The sequence below is a fragment of the Hydractinia symbiolongicarpus genome, chromosome 5 (assembly GCF_029227915.1).
Source record: "Hydractinia symbiolongicarpus strain clone_291-10 chromosome 5, HSymV2.1, whole genome shotgun sequence".
NCBI classification, from domain to species: domain Eukaryota; kingdom Metazoa; phylum Cnidaria; class Hydrozoa; order Anthoathecata; family Hydractiniidae; genus Hydractinia; species Hydractinia symbiolongicarpus.
In genome coordinates this window covers 26,081,144-26,099,704 of record NC_079879.1, presented here as the reverse complement: position 1 = coordinate 26,099,704, position 18,561 = coordinate 26,081,144, and the positions used below count along the sequence as shown (strand labels likewise).

General features: G+C 34.4%; 1 protein-coding gene across 1 annotated transcript; it reads left to right on the top strand.

The window, feature by feature from the left end:
* Positions 1-4,780: 4,780 nt before the first annotated feature.
* LOC130645698 (uncharacterized) lies at positions 4,781-15,249 on the top strand. The gene is made up of 9 exons (XM_057451772.1): positions 4,781-4,883; positions 6,721-7,150; positions 8,188-8,387; positions 8,522-8,644; positions 9,030-9,179; positions 11,555-12,293; positions 12,384-12,625; positions 12,700-12,878; positions 13,308-15,249. Exons 2-9 carry the CDS (start codon positions 6,724-6,726, stop codon positions 15,049-15,051), a joined length of 3,804 nt encoding a protein of 1,267 aa, XP_057307755.1. The 5' UTR covers positions 4,781-4,883; positions 6,721-6,723; the 3' UTR covers positions 15,052-15,249.
* Positions 15,250-18,561: the final 3,312 nt, after the last annotated feature.

Sequence of the window (18,561 nt, the reverse complement as noted above, 5' to 3'; positions counted from 1 at the left end):
GACGCATCACAAGGCCTGCAATTGTACACTTATCTACTTGGTAAAATTGAACAATACTATTGAATACATTTTTGTAAAAACTAATGTTTAAACTAGGATTGTTACTATGAAGACAAATAAAATACACTGCGTTTGTGTTTGTTCTGAAATCCCATGAGAGTTCAGATGGTTTAAATAATAGATTTATTATAAAATACAAAGAAATCTAAGAAAAAAAAGTCAACTGCGACAGTCAACTTTCTAACAGCGAATAATAATGATCATGGTACTACTATTAATTAAAGCATCCGTTAATTTGAAAGTTGACTGTGTTATCTTAACTCATTTCTAAAAACATCAAAAACTCTGATTGATATGAATCAAACTACTCAGTCTCCCATCCGTCCTAGCTGATTTTGTTGTTGCAACAGAGGTTGAAGTTGTGCTGGTTGAAGTTGTGCTGGTTGTAACATGCATTTTCAACTCCTCCTTAACGATATCTCTAACCACATTCTCCATAGTGTTCTTAACTGGCTTCCTCGTGGTGAAAACAAAACAAAATCGAAAATGCTAATATCAGGGTAACGAGAAGTTTATAAATTTTTTTGAATAGAAGTTCGGGACGCTTTTTGAATAGAAGTTTGAGATTTTCTTTGAATAGAAGTTCAAGATTTTTCCGGAATAGAAACTTAAGGAACTACTGAATAGAAGTTCCGAAAAGTTGAATAGAAGTTCCGAAAAGTTGAATAGAAGTTCCGAAAAGTTGAATAGAAGTTCCGAAAAGTTGAATGTGGATGACATCCAACTTTTTGGCTAGACTCGGTAACGACAAGGTTTACTTTTAACACCTTTCAAACACCTCGGTTCTTTGATTTTCCAAAGACAAACATTGGTAGCCTTTCACCTGTATGTCACGGGGATAATTTTTTTAATTCCTTTTGGGTCTTATTATTAAAGGTTTATCCGTTATATACTGCTGATGAAAAACCTTAACAAATTTTACAAAACTAAAATGCTCGTAATAAATTTTGTGTGCTCTGAAAACTTTTAGCAGTCAGTGTCTCTGCCAGTTTCGCAGTTTTTGCAGACAGCCATGTTTGCTCTGACTTTCATCTAAATGCGCTTTCGTAATCGGTGTTTGGCGCGTTTTTTATATGACATACTTTCATGAGACATTGTTGCAAACGCTGCTACAGTGAACCTTTGTTTTTGTTTCATAACGTCTCTATTAAAGCGAAAGTCGACCTAGATCGCAAAGCACGTTGCTCCCGCTGTGAGGTCGTACGCCCAAGCGATACAGTGTTTACTTGAAACAAGAATATGCGCACAAGTTTTCTTTTTACTCCCGGAAAGCCCTGCCTAAAATGCCCGGTGACGCATAACTTTTGTCACAAAAGAAGAGAACATACATCTTCTTTTCAGCTATTAAAATCATGCAAGATGCAAAAACAGGTGCCGCATTCAAAGAAAACGAGCTTATCTTTAAATTTTCCTGCGGAAAGTTAGTTTGTTTAAAAAAGAATTATGATTGGCCGATTCGGACCAACAGTCAATTAATTTAATTTAGTTTGTAGCTAAATTTACTTAAAAACAAATTATTTTTTATTCCAGATAAAAAGATTATCTGGAAAACGTCTGCAACGATTGGAAAATTAAGGTGCAGTACCTAAAAAAACTACGATGGCAGTCCTTACAAAAGGGTTATACAAGAAATAAAAAAATAAGTTTGCTTTTTAGATTTTTAATCACATGGTGTAAATATGTTAAAAAAAATACATCGAATTTGCGCATTCTAGCTGTTTTAATTACACAACAAAAATTGATCTTATATACTTTTTTGCCATTTTATATAAAAATTCATCTGTTTTAGAGCGACCTATTTAATATAATGTTTTTATATTTTGTTAAGCCTCTTTTCAGAGAAAATTTTGTGGTGCGATGAATAATAAGTAATTAGGGAACTAGAAATTTTAACGCCCCTGAAGCTCCTATCCTAACAGCTAGCCCTTCCTCCCCTCCGACAGTAACAATTATGTTACCGCCAGAGATATGCATAGGATTGTTATAACTTGCTTGCCTGCCACAAAAGCAAGTGCGGTCAAAAGATGGCACCAACAAAGTTCATAAAAAAATTGTCGCTAAATTTTTGCTACACATTAGGAACGAATTCAACCTAAATTCTTTCATAGATATTATTTTCCTTTGTATGGTTTTACAATAAGGCAATTTCAACTTTATATATTTCTTCTAATCCTAAAAACATTCACCTTCATCCTTAAATTTGGCCATAGTTTTCTAAAGAACACAAATAATAACATTTGAGGCAAAAAACTGTTAAGATATGAATATATCCACCCCAATATTTATATAAGAACGTGTACCAAAAGTTGGAACTTCAAACTCTGCAAAATATCTTGACTGTCGACTATTATATCTTTTATTGTTTTGCACATTGCATTCGTTTCCTCATGTACTTTCTAGACAATGTATGTTGGCAAACCCGTATGATCTTGAGTTCATTTTCTCCATTCCTTTTTGAACCAAATTCACATATTTCTAAGAATGTTTTTAACTGTTTTGATATTTTTTAACTTCGGGTACGTATGCAAATTACGAATATGCTTATTCGTAATTGTTGTGTGAAAGAGGTCGTTATTTATATTCATAAGTGGTATAAGTGGTAACAGACTTCTAAAGTACATCTAAAAAACTTTGCGTGTTTATTTTTCACCCAGTAGACATGTTGCTATTTACAGCTACGTTCGACATAGCTATACGAAGCCGCACACATGCATACTCCAAAGAAGCCCACATGGCAAATGGATCCTATTAATAAGGATAGGATTACGGGGGTTCTAGATTCATAATAATAAACTTTAGACTTCGATAACATTGAAATTTTAAAAGTTGATGCTACACAGTTTTAAAAATAATTACTTCACCCCAATTCCCGCCACGTTGTGCGTGGCATATCATTGATAAAACACTAAACTGCTTAGTACAACTAAATAATACCGAAAACACAGAACATGTATATGTTATGAGTCTATCTAAAAGGAACATAGAACATGGTGGAGTTACATCATGACATGTGACAGGGCAGCATGGAATGATACATTGTATGTATGAGGCAGGTCAAATGCCAGTTCAAATCTGTCGCAAAATCTTTGATCTTAACTTGGATTTTGGTCGCAAATACGCAGAGTCCCACTCTCTGGCACTGTAATTGCACTCGCAGTCTCCAGAAATAGCCACCTGGAATTATTATATGTCTTGAACGCAAGGGGTGGAATTACTTGTCAACATGGATTCCCCATTCATCAAAGCAGGTATAATTGTATTTCTTTTACATGTTTGACAAAATCGAAGCGATAAATTTTTGTGGCAGCCAAATTACTTTCCCTATTCTTTCCCAGACCGACACCTATAATTTCTACCTCCTGCACACGAGTCCACGGAGCAAAGCATTTGCAAAGATTTAAAGTAACAGAAGTTGTTTTGGCCCTGACTGTCATCCCCGGCGCTTTATATATATAAAGTGCGGTTTTACATTAGATAAACGATCGTTCTGGGATGCTATTAGCTTGCAATACAGCCTACCACTTACTAGAGTACCAGCACGATGTGCATGCGGTTCACCATTTTTTGTGCAGCATGCACAGCATAAGTTGTCATACTGGAGGATTCATTGCAAAAGACGACACAACGAACTAAGGGATATTACAGCTCAGCTATTGTCTAAAGTGTGCAAAGACGTTGAAACAGAGCCAGATCCCGAACTGTTGACTGGTGAGCGAATTACATCCAACAATCAACAAGACAAGGCCCGTGTTGACATTGCAGCCAGAGATTTTTGATGCTGTGGACAGAGAGCGTATTTCGATGTAAAAGTATTCAACCCACAAGCTTGTTGCTATGCCAAGATTTCTATGGAAAAAGCGTATGACACGAACAAAAAGTCTAAGAAAAGAGCATGTAATGATAGAATCATACAAACTGAAAATTGTTAATAGAAAATATATACATACATCAGCTAGTAAAAAAAGATCTTAAACCATACGAAAAAAAATTAAAAGACTGACTGGAGCTTGCAGAAAGCAATTTTGCCTTATCACCAAGCCCCACCATAAGTTTCGTTAAAGTAGAAAGTTATTATGCCTTGTTGTTGTTTAAAAGAAAGTAACTTTGTTTTCAAATTTTGCAATAAAATTTTTCACACCCTGCTTAAAAACACATAATGATGTTAACTTGTTTAAATCTCTGTCGAAAAAGTAATTTCATAGACGTGGTCCTCTTTTAGATATAGCAAAACTTAGTTAGTAAAGGGCTAAGTTAGCAAAGCATATATCGCTAAAGAAGAACAACGAATTTAGTGCAACTGTTAGTTATGTACGAACACGAGATAATTTCAGTCTGCTGAGATTAATGATTTTGTCTATTTTGTCCTATGTCCGTGGGTCACGCACGCACAAAAAAAGAGGAGATTTATCGAGATGCCCGATATCGAATTAGTGCAAAAAAAAGCAGATGCTCTCCGATAACTCAATCCTGATTATTTCTAGAATTGTAGTGTCAACTTTTAAATGTTTAGTGTTATCTTTCCACGCTTAATGTCTCCGGTTCTATATGTAGTTTTTTCATGATGAAGAGCCATTGTAACATATGGATATGCCCGAAATATACCATTATTATCATTGTAATGAAGCGGTTCTCTTTTTGAAATAGATTTTATCCTGTCCTTATACATATGGTGTACTTCATGAAGTCATGCCCAGCAGAATTTACTAACTGAATATTGGTGCAGTAAGATTCAAAAGCGGTGGGACACAACAAACAAAGTACGAGCGCGTGAACGAACTGAACTGAAGTGACAAAGAAAGAAAGCAAGACAAAGCTTTTATTAGGTTGGGTAATTTGTTTATTTAATTACAATTAATATATGAAGGTTGCAGAACGGTAACAAGTCCCTATGTTGGCAGTTGAAATATTTACCTCATACCCTATGACAAATACAAAGATAACTTTTACCTACTTCAATACATGGAATCACGGTCCCGATATTTACTTGCGCGCGCATCTAAGTGATAACGTAATGGCCAATGCGTGCACAGAAATGGAGGTAAAAATGTAAACAAACCAAGCGGACAAGTTATCTTTATTTCTGCGCATGCAGGAAAAACACTGCACTATGATTGAGTGGTATATAGCTAGCCAGTTCGAGAGTTGAGACGAAAAGGGAAACCACTACCCATCTGGGAAACGGTTTCTCATTTGGGAAACTTCACGGTTTCCAGTTTGGGCAACTGTTACCTAAACAGGCGAGAAATGCAGTAATGGTTTCCCAATCGGGAAACCACCAAAATAGAAAGGAATCTGCGCAAGAGCTGGTTAAGAAGCGCACTACAAATTTTTAATCAATAGAAAGGGAATATTTTCCCACAAATTTTTACAAAAAGAAGAAAAATTATTGTAACCTCATTCCGCAATTCCGTAAAAAAGTCTTGAGAATGGGTAACGGTTTCCCAAAAGGGAAACCCAAATTAAAATCAAAAAAATTAGTTTAAGAAATGGTTTTCCATGTGGGAAACCATTTCCTCCCTGTATGACATGGGAATGGGAACCGTTTCCTTTTTAGTGTTATCTCCCGACTGATAGCTAGACAGTAAAATAAATTGTAAAAAAAGGTCTTTGAGTAAAATGTAATCTCGTCCCTAGATTTTCTTTTTTACTTTTTACTATATGTGTGCTGGAGCGGCCCTAGCCCCTATTAGATGGGAAAAAATAAGCCCTGGGAAAAGGTATTTACAATGTGCATTCGTTTTTAGAGTGTATAAGCAGCAAATACTTTGTAGCATAGATTATCTAAAGTTTCTATAATCAAACACACTTTTCTGTTTCCAGGGTTTTTTCTATTTGCTTAACAAAAAATCTAGCAAAATTGGAGAACGAGAATCCAAATCCAAAATCTGAATACCTGCTTAGTAAAAAACCTTAAAAACAGAAATAAAAACAGAATTAAAGGTTAACTGAGCAATGTTATGTGTATTTTGATTCTGACTATTGACCTGTATTACAGTGACTTTAAATTTGATGAATGGAACAATACTTCAATAAAAGGAACCAAAACATAACGTAATGGACAACATTGTTTTTCAGGAGCTTTTTCTTGTTGTTTTAATTTACACCACAAACCAAACCGTGCCTACATCTAATTCACATTCACAAAACAGTAAAAACAACAATTTTTTTCACAATTTAAATATTTTAGTTAAATTATATAGAAACTGAATAAACATGCAAAAAGGATGTGTTCTTTTACAATAACAAATTTAAAGTTACTAACTACTGATGATGCAGTTTAAAAATTTATGAGGACTATTCCTTCCCAAAACAACTGCCAACGTTTTATTCATGTTGTGCAATCTGTAAAGTGGATACAAAGAAAGAAAAAGTAGGTATAGCGTATGCTGACAGGAAGGACCTATAACTTTCTGTTATAAATTTTTTTTTTTTTACAAATTATATATGTTATGTTTTGGTTGTCAGCATGAATGAGTAAGTTGCTTGTAATCTATTGTTATAGACACATACAATGTTGGATATGGAAAACATTTAATTTTTTTCAAATTTCCATTATCCTTGTATTATTGAGTTCTTATATCTTAACAGACATGGCTAATGTATAGGACATTTTTAATACAGTTGATTGTTTATGTTGTATATAGTTTCTTGAATTTTCAGGAAATGGAAGATAAATCATTGCCCATCAACAAGGTGAGAACCGAAAACTTGCAGAAAGACTATAATGATGATTCTACAGAGTCTACAGTAGCAACAGTGGAAAGTAAGGAAAGAAAAACTGCTACAGACGAGATTACTAGTGTTTTTCTTAATGATGTGCATTGTGTAGAAAAGGGTAAAAAGCTTCAAGATATAAACGAAGTGGTACCTAACAGTACACTGCTCAATAAAATCACAGACAATCAAGAAAGAATAAATGCATCAAATCAATCACTTACTTTTAAATCTGATGATGCATCTTCTTTTAAACCTGGAGAAATCTTTATGGTAACGTCATATGAAGAACTTAAAAAACTTCTGGAGAATTATTATGTATCAACTTCAAGTGTATTTGTCACTGTTCAAAAAACAAAAGAATTTGGTTGCGAAGGTATGAATTTAATCTCAGTTTTTAAAACCTTGTGTTTTATATCAATCATTACCAATTTTTCTACGAATCAGAGGCTTAATTGTGGTTTGGTTCTTGTGTTAATTATTTTTATTTCAAAAATTTTAGATGTAAAAATCTAATGTAGACACAATGAATAATGAATGATATAATTCATAGAGGTGAACTTTTGTAAAATTTGTGAATTCTAGAGTGCATGGAGTGTATTTCTGTGAAATGTAGACCTATTCAGGGAGATTTATCTATATTATGATACCTGTATACATCTATCTGTCTGTCACGCAAAATGGTAGCTTAGCTGCGCAATAGCGAGAAGCACGCAAGGCGGTATAAAAAGGACGGGGATTTTCCACAGGCTAACGACTAGTTCTCTTAATTTGCCCTTTGGCATATTCATTAAAGTTTACATATTCTCATAGAAAATATTTTGTGATGTGAGAGTTAATTTGTTGTTGTTGCGCGTTCATCTATAAATAAATTTAAATTTCTACATTTTCCTAAATTTTTCAGCCTTTTTTAATTTTAAATCACCATTTTGTTTAAATATATACTGCAGCTTTTTGAAAAGTTTCGTTGCCTAATTTTGCAATTTTGCTTTTTTCCTTATAGAAGCTATCAGCTATATATTGCAATTTTTTCATGATATTTCTGTAAAAATATGGAAGTTTGTTGGCAAAATATTTGTTGTTGTTGTTGTTGTTAAGTATTGTATCAGCAGTGTCAATGTCATAAAATGAAAAATAGAAATAACACATACGCATTGCACATTACATCAATGACCCATTGATACACACAACAAACATTTTTTAGAAATTGATTTACCTTTTGCCTCTATTGTGTAGACCTTTAAAAGCTGATCAAAATTATATTATCATATGCTTTTTCAATGAACAGTTAAAGACATATTCAGTTTAAAGTTTTTGATCAATATCAACAGGGGTGTAGGAAAATGTTAACAGTTTTAGCAGCAAAGTTGACATTGTTTATAAAAAAAGTGAAATTTAATTTTTATCCTTCAGGGTCGGTGATAGATTTTTCTACAAAAAGAATTTCTTGGCAAGATACGCAAAAGCCACACTTTTGTCGAAATGGTTTCGATATCCCGTTTGATGGGGTTCCACGTATAAATGTTGGGAACTTCTATCTTAATTGTCAATATGGTTCCGATATGTGCGCGACAGCCAAGTCAAGAAGAAGGGAAAAGAGAAGATCAAAATTGGTTAGGTTGTTTGTTGTTGATCTTAAATGCACTGTTGCCTTCAGAAACATTTAACGTGCAGTCACGTGTTTACAACATCTTACCAGCACACCCTCCTACATGTTTGTTTTTTATTTTATTTTTATTTTCTACAGGAAAAAGAAATAGAAAATGGGAAAGATGTAGTTATCAAAATGCGAAAACCAACTCCTAGTAAAAAGTGTGGCTGTCCAGCTAAAATTGCTGTGAAGCAAATTGCCAGGTTCCCAGAATATAAAGTATGCACTATTCGTTATACCATTGTTTATGCTTGTGTGATATGTAGATGTGCAAGTTATAATATAGTACTGTCTTAATCATTTCACTTTCTCATACAGTAAGTTTTAATTAATTTTCGCGAATTTTTGTCAATTTCGTAAAAATTAGGTCCTGTAGAAATTATTGGGGAAACTTATTATTTACAGAATTCTCAAAATTCGCAAAATTTTTTGCAAAACTTATTATTTGCAAAGCGGTTTTATTCTTTCGATTTACCTAGGATTTGGTTTGTCACTTTTATAATTCTCCCAAAATATTAGGACTTAATATTATAGGCGAAATGTATTTTTCGAAAATACTTTTTTCAAGGTAACAGAGTTAAATTGTGTCGCAATATATTTTTAGGTTTCTAAGAATACTAATCGAAGACTGCGTGAGTCCTCAGACAGATTAAAAAAAGCACTTTTAACTCACAAGGAAAGTGTTTGCATCGAGTCATTTTACATAGGAAAACTTCCTGACGCATGCGAACATAAATTTCACGAGAAGTTGCAGGTACGTATTCGGTTTAATGCTTTTTAGTTGTAACTAAGGATTTCAGCTGATTGTAGGAATTTTGAAATATTTGATGAGAAAACAAGAATGGTTTATAATTTCTTTGGTCTCCAGTTAGAAATATCTGCGGTTGAAAAAAGTGTGCGAACAAAAAAAGTGTGGAACTAACTTTTTAGATTAGGGTGGAACCAATAAATGTGAATCGGCATCAATGCTAGATAGGGCTAAATGTATTGCTGTTGGATTTTCATGAAATACTATAAGCAGTATTTATGCGTCAGTAGCTAACCCGATTTACGTTGACATTACAAAACTTGCGTAGTACAAAATTTATTAATGTCATTTTTTGGAGCGCCTGTGCGAAGTTAATCTATATTATCTCTATAATAATAGCCGTATTCCGTCTGTCTGTTCGTGCGTCAAAAGCGACTTGTGTTAACCACGCAGGAAATACAAAATACGCAGAGACGAGAAACCCGTCGGGCCCCTGCTTGCACAGGGACGGGTTCCCGCTGGTCCAATCAGGAGCAGAGTTTTATATAAATGTCGAATCAGAAACTAAAGCTCTTTACATTTCTTAGCAACGATTTTTACGTTATTGGTCCGCGAAATTCGGTAAGCAGATTGAACCAACTCATTGCTGGAGAAAAAAAAGTTTCTTAACTGTTTGCTTTAATTTTTCTTTCTGATACTTCTATTTGTATTCTAACAAGATTGCAGTTTCTTTTACTTTCGGGTATTTTTTTATTTGTTTACATGTTTATTCACCTATACTTTATAGTTAGCTACTAGCTAAGCTACCTAATCAGCCATCTAAAGATTTGTATTAGTTTTATTTGCCTCTTACTGTTACGTTCTCTAGCCATATAGTAATCTTAAACAAAACCAATTTTAAGATTCTGGCTACCAACGTAGATGTTAGCTAACATTTCTTATTTTTGTGTTAACTTTGCCAATCTGATTTTTACTTGGCTGTGAACTGGGGTTAGCTAGCTACCTCTAGCTAAAATGTCAAAGTAACCAAATAAAGTTGGCTGCAACAGAATTTTTAAGTAATCTTTTCATACTAAATGCAATTAAGTAGTTAGCTACCAGTTTACTGTAATATAAAATTTAGCAAAAGTCAAAAGTTTATTAATGAGACACAGAGTACCTGTGCTATGTGCCTATCCCGTGTTGTTAAACGACGGTCTGTTTCCTGTGTTTTTATTTACACTGAAGTATTTTGGAAAAGGCTATTAAGCTTATAGGCATGTGCGACACATTTTACCTGTACTAAGTGCTAAGCTCAGTGTTAACAATGAACTGTTTTTTTGGAAAAGGCTGTTACGCCTAGAGCATGTGCGATGTGGTTTACCTGTACTAAGGGGTCAGCCCACTGTGACAATTACTTTTTAAACTTTCTCGGGAATCACGTCTGTACGGGTGTGCAACACTGTTTACCTGGACTAACCGCTCAACCCCGTGTTGGTAATGGACTGTTTCTTGTGTTTTTATTTAAACAGGCGAGAACGTTTTTTCAAAAGGGTATTGTCCCTACACGCCTCTTCAACTCTGTTTAACTGTACTAAACGCTTAGCCCGATGTCACGATTAATTTTTTAACGTTTACTGAAACTTATTCCGCAAAATAAAATAATATTGACTAATTGTTTTTGCTATGACGGAGTAACAACGGTTTGTAAACTCTGTTTTTTATTTCAGCTTTTGTTGCGGGAAAGTTACTTTTTGAAAAATATGTGACAGTTGCAACACTATAATGGTGTATGCGCTTTACTTGATTTACGGCATACTGCATACCTGTACTAAAGCACCCACCTGACCGTGTGGCACAGTTTACGACTCTTATTAAGCACTCCTCAGGGCGTTCAACGCATGGTCACACCTTGACTTGTGGCTTACCCCGGCGTTTCGACGCCCGGTTTCCCGGCTAGTCTATATTATAATACCCGTATACGTCTGTCTGTCTGTCACGCAAAATGGTAGCTTAGCTGCGCAATAGCGAGAAGCACGCAAGGCGGTATAAAAAGGACGGGCGAACCCGTGGATTTTCCATTGGCTAACGACTAGTTAGTGCGGTTTCCCCCAGATTCGCACTGATAAGTTCCGCACCTTTTATTATAAGTTTAAAACTGAGTCACTACACTTGACTTACTAACTAAACTGAGTTGGAATAAATTATATATTTTTTGCCGTGAAAAGTACGCTCTTTGTTTGGAAATTTTTTTTAAAAAGAGCTTTGATTAAAAATATACGGAGAATATAAAGCTCGATAAGAGTGGAAACATGCCATTTATTGTCATGATTTATATTTAAGGACAGGAAACACCATACATGCGTACAATCCAAATTATTTAGCTTCTTTCTTCTTTGCAGGGTGGAAAATTCTTCAAGGAGTCCATCCATCCTGATATTGTTACACACATAGAAGAACTTTTTATGCAGAACTATTCTAACGATAAGATTAAAGCAGGCTGTCTAGATTTTGTCCTAAATAAACTATTTTATAAGCAGAAGCCTCCCGACGAAACTAGAAGAAAATATAATCCTACGGGTAAAGACATAACGAACATTATCGCACGAATGCGAAGATTGTGCCATTGCTCAGAAGAACAGAAAAAGAGAATTTCTGATTTTATTGAACAAGCCAAAGTCGAAGATGAGTTCTTAAATGCATGTTTTGATGTCAAATACCAAGATAGTCAAGAAGTTGACGCAGAGTCATCAGAGGACGAGTTCTTTGAACCTGATTCTGATGGAAAAAAAACTAAGAGAAAGAAAAAACCCAAGAAACCCGAAAGTAAAAAACAAACATTTTTATTCTGCTGTCAAACACAAAAACAACAGCGTCTGTTGAAGAGATACGGTGGGATAGTATTTGTTGTTCGTGTGGAAAATAAAAGTCGTGCAGCACCTTTTCACATGTACAATATACTTGTTCAAACCAATGTTGACTATCAAACTGTGTGTTCGATGATTGTGAGTAGAGACAATCAAGATGGCGTAAAGGACGGTATGACTTTGTTGAAAGAATGGAACACATACTGGAGCCCAAAATATTTTGTTGTGGATAGCGTCGAAGAGATATACAATGCTATTGATGATTTATTTCCAGGTTTGATTTTAATTTTCCTTTCCGAGAAAAATGTAATTACACAGTTTAAAAATATTTCGATTTAAAATTTAATAAAAATATTCATTTTAGAAGCATCGTACTTTTTGAATCCTCAATCTTGCGAAGACAAATGGATGGACTTTTTAAACACACCTTCAAACGAACTAGCTGATCAAGCCGAAGAAGTGATGGCCTTCTTGAGAAATATGGCGTACTCTACCACAGAAGATTCTCTGACAATCGCAGCAGCACTTTTTGAGGGTAGTAGTGCATGGAATAATTCGTCCAAGTTGAGGACATGGTTTCAAACAACGTGGTTGCATATGGCTAAGGTAATGGGAATCTAATGTTTTTATATCAAAACAGTTTTCATTGCAGGCTAGGGTTCACGTGTATCTATTTTTAGAAATGGGTATTTGGTTACCGTCCAGAAGACTTGTTAATTACAAACCATTGGAAGGTGAGTCCAAACGAGTGCGTAAAAAAGTACGAACAAGCATTAGTAGAGGTGACACATACAAAGTATTGGTTGGAAACTGTTATTAAAAGCGTATGTACAAAGATTTCTGAAGATGATTATAAGGAGTAAGTGTTTCTAGTTTCTACTATATTTATAAGAGTTACTTCAACTGCTATAAGTTTAGATTATCTGTTTGAGTTAGTAATAAAAACAAATTTAATGAGTAAAAAGTATTGTATATCTGTACCTAGAAAAGTTTTCTTGTTATGAAGGCATATCGAAAACTTATAATAAGTTGTGAGTTTTGTATTGCAAATTAGGTATTGAAAATAAAAATGCTACGTAAGAAATAATAAAATCTTAGATCCTACAAGCTTTTTGTTTAAGTTCACCAGATGACGATGTATGTACGAAAATCTATCTATGTTTGCTGGTCCTCGTGTATCCAGATGAATGTAGTTTCGTTAAATTTTTGGCACATGACTCGGTGTCAATATTGTCCAGATATTGTTGTATCACTTGAGTTTATACACTTGAGTTTATACACTTTTTAGGTACGTCAACCGAAATAAAGAGCTTTATTTGACAAGTAAAGAGTTTTATAGAGATAACCCGATATCAAGTTGTTACCAAGGCGTTCCCATGGCAATATTACCTCATGTCTACGATGTCGGTGTAATTGCTCAACAAAATAAATTTGAAATTTCAGATAATCAGTTAGGTCTCTTTACTGTAAAGTATGAACCTGAATTTTTTGACATTGCTGATGTTAAGAAATTGGAAACAACCGCTGATCAACCTGGCAAAGGGTCTGGCACGTCTCCAAAAGCGGATGCTACTATAGATGGCAAGATTGAAGAGTTGAGCAAAGATGTTTTACAATCTGGAGAGTTTACTGTTTCATTTGGTGATTTATGGAACTATCCGTTTTGCACATGTTCGTACTGGCAAATGTATAAACTGCCGTGCGTTCATATGTTTGCAGTTTTCTGTGAAGTACCTGATTGGAAATATGATATGTTGGCTCCATTATATCGTTTTGCAAATGTACTTCATTTCGATTATTCTTGTGTAGATACAGAAATTGACAATAAAAGTTCTTCTTCTGATGCTAGTTGTCAAACCACAATTTCGAGTCCGTCGGTCGAGATTCAAAAAGATTTTAATGAGGATAATCTGTTCATCCGTCCTCCATTCATTGACAAAAACTTTCTTCAGCAATGCAACGAATTTTTGCTGCATTTTGATAAATTAGCAATTCTGTTCAAGGATAAAAAACTGTATAAAACGTTACGTCATGAACTTCAGTCTTTAAAAAACGACCTGTTGTCGAATGCAGTTAGTAAGAAAAATCCATTTGAAGTTTTAACTGTGAAACATGATTTTTCAAATGATATAAAATGTTCTTCTTCGCACGTGTCTCCTGTATGTGTTACAAAGGTGAAGAAATCTACATTTTCTGCGACGCAAATGAAAATTGCTGCAAGTAAAAAGAATGTTGCAGTCGTGAAAGTGGCACAGGGTGATGACGTCAATAGCGTGTTAGACGCACTTGCTCAAGCAAATCCACGCAAAAGTTTTCAGGTATATAGAGAAGACGCCGCTAAAGAACTTCTTTCAGAGAATTCAGCTGCAACCAAATTGAGTAGCAAAACACTTACACAACAAATTTCAGAACTAACTCCAATTCTATCAAAAGTTTCTGCCATATCAGTTGAACGGAATTTAAAACGCACCATAAGTGGTGTCAAGGCTGCAGGTAATACATCTAAGAAGGAGAGTGCAGGATGTATATCAAACGTACCTAAGAAATTACAACTAGCGCAAGTGAAAACAACCAAATTTGCTGCAAAAAGCACAAGTAGTGGTATAGTAGGATCAAAAACTTCCGATAAAATATCTGTTTGTTCACCCATTTTGTCAGTGAATAGCAATCTCACTGAGGGTAAAGATACTACAGTTAAAAATCCAACTATTGCAAAGGATGTCGGTTCTTTACTTGGAGTGTGTACAAGTCCTGTCTCATCATCAATTGTCAGCAACAAGAAAACCCACACTTCCCGCACGCTGGCAGTGAAGTTAGACGCTCATTCTTCTATTCCAATAACTTTGGAGAAAAGCAAACCACGTCCTTCGAAAAACTATCCCCGTAGTTCGGTAGTTGTAAAATCTAAGTCACAATCAGGCCATGTTTCAGATCGACAAAGTACAGACAAACGAACCTTATCACCTAAAAGAAAAATCATTTCCGTGATGGATTATTTACCGAATTTTAAGAAAAAATGTCCAGACATATGAAAATCGCTATAAGATGAAGTTTCCAAAACATTTTTAAGTTCCCAAATTGGAGAACTATTTAACTATTTTTTGATTTTATATTTATTCCAATGAGAATGTAGATATACGATAACGGTTATGTGAAATAGTTTTGATGTATTTTTATTGTATATATAATTTGAAAGAAAAACTTTTCTAAGTAAGGTCACTACAATGCAACATCGTTTCTTCATACATTATTTTAACTTGATTATAGACAAAAAATTGTTTAGTCATTATTTAAGTAAATAAGTTTATTAAAACAATTTATACTATTATATATCACTAATTCGCCCCAAACAAATTGTAGCAATTTTTTGGGGTGATTGAAAACATGAGTTAAAACTACTTCGCTTATCTCAATAGATTAATGGATGGAAGGGGTGAAAAGATGCGGGTGTTATAAAATTAGTTAAGGGTGCCTCAAATATAAAGAAATAAAGTGGGTGGTAATTTGTTACTCTCAAGTACCCAGATGTAATTTTTTGCGGAATACATTTAAAGATGTTTTGGCGATTTGTTGAACTTATTTTTGTCATTGGAAGTTTTTATAAAGAAACGTAGAACTAATATCTGCGAATGGAATACATTCATAAATGTTAGCTCTATATATTTCCCAATTAAATGCTAATAGCAATTTTTTTAAGGAGCATGAAGTTTATCACAACATTTAGCGGAATTTATTATGTAATTTGGCCTGTCACAGCCGTATAAATCTTGTCCTTTCAGTCTCGAGGGATTACGATGTCCCGCGCCGTTTTCCTTAGCCGCACATTCTCAGCCGGTCACTGTGAGCACAGGTCTCCAAATGATGTAATATGGCCTATTACAGCGCAAACCGGGGCTATGGTAACATTCACCCGCCCATATCGGTCCACGCAGAAAAACATGAAATGTATAGAAGTACGTTTTTGTTTGTAAGCACCTAAAGTGGGAAATAAGCTAAAATATGTGTCGTTTTCAGCTAGTTACAACTGTCATAGATATGATAAAAAATACAATGGGACAAAAACACAAAACCCGTTCTTTATTAAGAGTTGCAGCACGGCCATATCCTCTCGGCCTGGTCTTTAATATAGGTTTCGGCGTCCTGCGAGTTTGGCTCAGGGTTATATAGCTTTGACGCTGAAACACCACGACGGAGAAAAAATAAATAACATGGGTATGATTTCGAAAGGAAAACTTGTTTTGTTGAAAAATTTGAATTGAGAATATGTTTTTACAAGTTTCGAACTAGAAATGTCATAGTATTTGTAAAGTAATTTTTACCTGACCTGTATCAATTGTATTTTTCCTCTCTAATGTTTAAATTTTTCAGCCTGACTGCTTTAAAAAAATCAGGCTTTTTTAATTTTTTCTTAACGTCATCGTCGCCTTTATTCACATATATAAGTGGAACTGCTACTCCTATCTTAAGTTATCGCTTGCATAGGTAGTTAAATAATTAAACCTACTTCTAGCACATATATTTTTAATATTTATCTAACTAGCTAGTAAAATCTGAATATGACTTTAGCAGTTTGATTTTATAGGTAAATTCCCATCATTTTTTTACTTTTTTGCAATAGTCACATTCAGCTCTGGTATCTGCATGGCACAGGAAATATATGCTTGAACTTATTGAAACAGGTCTGTGTATTTCTTCACACGTAAGTACTTAGGTTTACAAATATCATCGAGAATAAATTGATGCCTCCTGATTTATTTTTATCCATTTAAAGTTCTAACAAGAAGCCCTGGGAGCTCTCGAAATTTCCGATCACTACCAAAATATTTGATGACAACCGGTTAATTCATTGTGTTATCGTGCCAAATATTCGAAGAGGTTTGGTGCATGAAGCTCTGAAGATAAAGCACACAAGTGACATTATATCTTCCAACAAACGCAAACAAAACGAAACGTGTCATAATAAACTCACATTTTAAAAGAAATTGCTAACAAAAATTACAGCCTATCATTCATGGTTGAAAGTCTTGCGATTGAAACGTTTTTTGTCTTAAACGGCATTTAGTTGACAAAAAATTAAAATTTTGATGTCACCATCATGTTCGGTGTACTTTTTTTATTAACCGTGCCAATTTTTGTCGTAAGTAAAGTAGTTTTAATTTTTGGACCAATTTTGGCCTAAAATGACATTTAGGTGACAAAAATCAAAATTATAATGTCACCATTATATTCAGCATACTTTTTTTGTTAACTGTGCCAAATTTTGCTGAACAAAAATACCAATTTTGGCCTGAAACGTCATTTAGATGACTTCCCAGTACTTAGGGAGTTTTGGTACGAAGGTTAAATCTGCAATTGACCATTGAGACAGGGTTAGTTAGCAGTGGGAAACCAATGCTATCCCCCTCTCAGAGGAACGTGAAATCCCAGGGTCGATTTTTTTCTCAAAAAATGCTTCAAAAGAAAAAAACGACGGTTTTAAAGAATTTCCTACGCCTTCAGGCGTGGAAATTCAACAATACCTTTGTGTGAAGACATAGATGAAAAATAACTTATCTTTGCCTAGCATCAGCATCTTTTTTTCCTGCATGCATAAAAATGAAGCATGTATTGCACTTTTTTCATAGTGCATAAATAGACGACCTTTTTGAATGTTTACATTTTCCGTGGTAAGCCCTTTCGGCTTTAACAATTGCGTGCAATTTTGTGTGCATGCCTACCTAAATTCTCACAAAATGGCCTGCTTTATGATTGTAGCAAAGCACCATGTATTATCTTACGACCTCCCAGGCGAATTTACTAAGGCAGAAAAACACAGTCAATCAAACAGAATTAAATGATGCAAACATGCCTATCCTAGTGACAGGAGTGTCTATTAACTGCATTGAGCTTGTTAGCCAAAAGCCCTGCATAAGCTTCAATGAAAAACATGTAACAGGGTATATGAACAAGACCCATCTTTCCTTTAGATCATAGACACATCAATGGTATAAATTTAAAACAGAGGTCAGCTAGCAAGTTGAAACAGACTTCATATTTTCTGACATCTTTCTGCTCTTTATTATTATTATTATTATTATTATTATTATTATTATTAGTAATAGTAATTGCCAACCAGGTTGCAGAATAGACAGTTCGTAAAATAAAGTATAATGTTATTCTTTCTTATATGCTTCAACAAAATTGAAACATCACATTGATGCACTTTGTAAACATACTTTCCCAAAATAAAATGGATGGTACACATTTTTTACTACTCCACTTTGGGCGAGATTTGCCATGTTTCAGAAAACCTTATAAAAATGCATGTGTTCATATAAGAAGCGATCAAGGCTGGGTGGATGGAATGTTACCCTGTGAACACACAAGCCTGGCCAACTGAGTTGAATTTTTCATTTTTGTGCATGATAAAATTATTTTATTTAAAAAAAGCGTTTTTTTTGTATGGAAATGACAAAATTATTGAAGGGACTTCCTGTTGGATTAAGCTTATAGAAACTTTAATGAAAGAAAATTTATACACACCAATCAATGATACTGAATAT

Coding starts and splice junctions, on each gene's coding strand:
- LOC130645698 (XM_057451772.1), top strand. CDS start 6,724: ATGGAAGATAAATCATTGCCCATCAACAAGGTGAGAACCGAAAACTTG. Junction 7,151..8,187: donor AAAAGAATTTGGTTGCGAAG/GTATGAATTTAA, acceptor TTTATCCTTCAG/GGTCGGTGATAGATTTTTCT. Junction 12,626..12,699: donor CGTGGTTGCATATGGCTAAG/GTAATGGGAATC, acceptor ATCTATTTTTAG/AAATGGGTATTTGGTTACCG.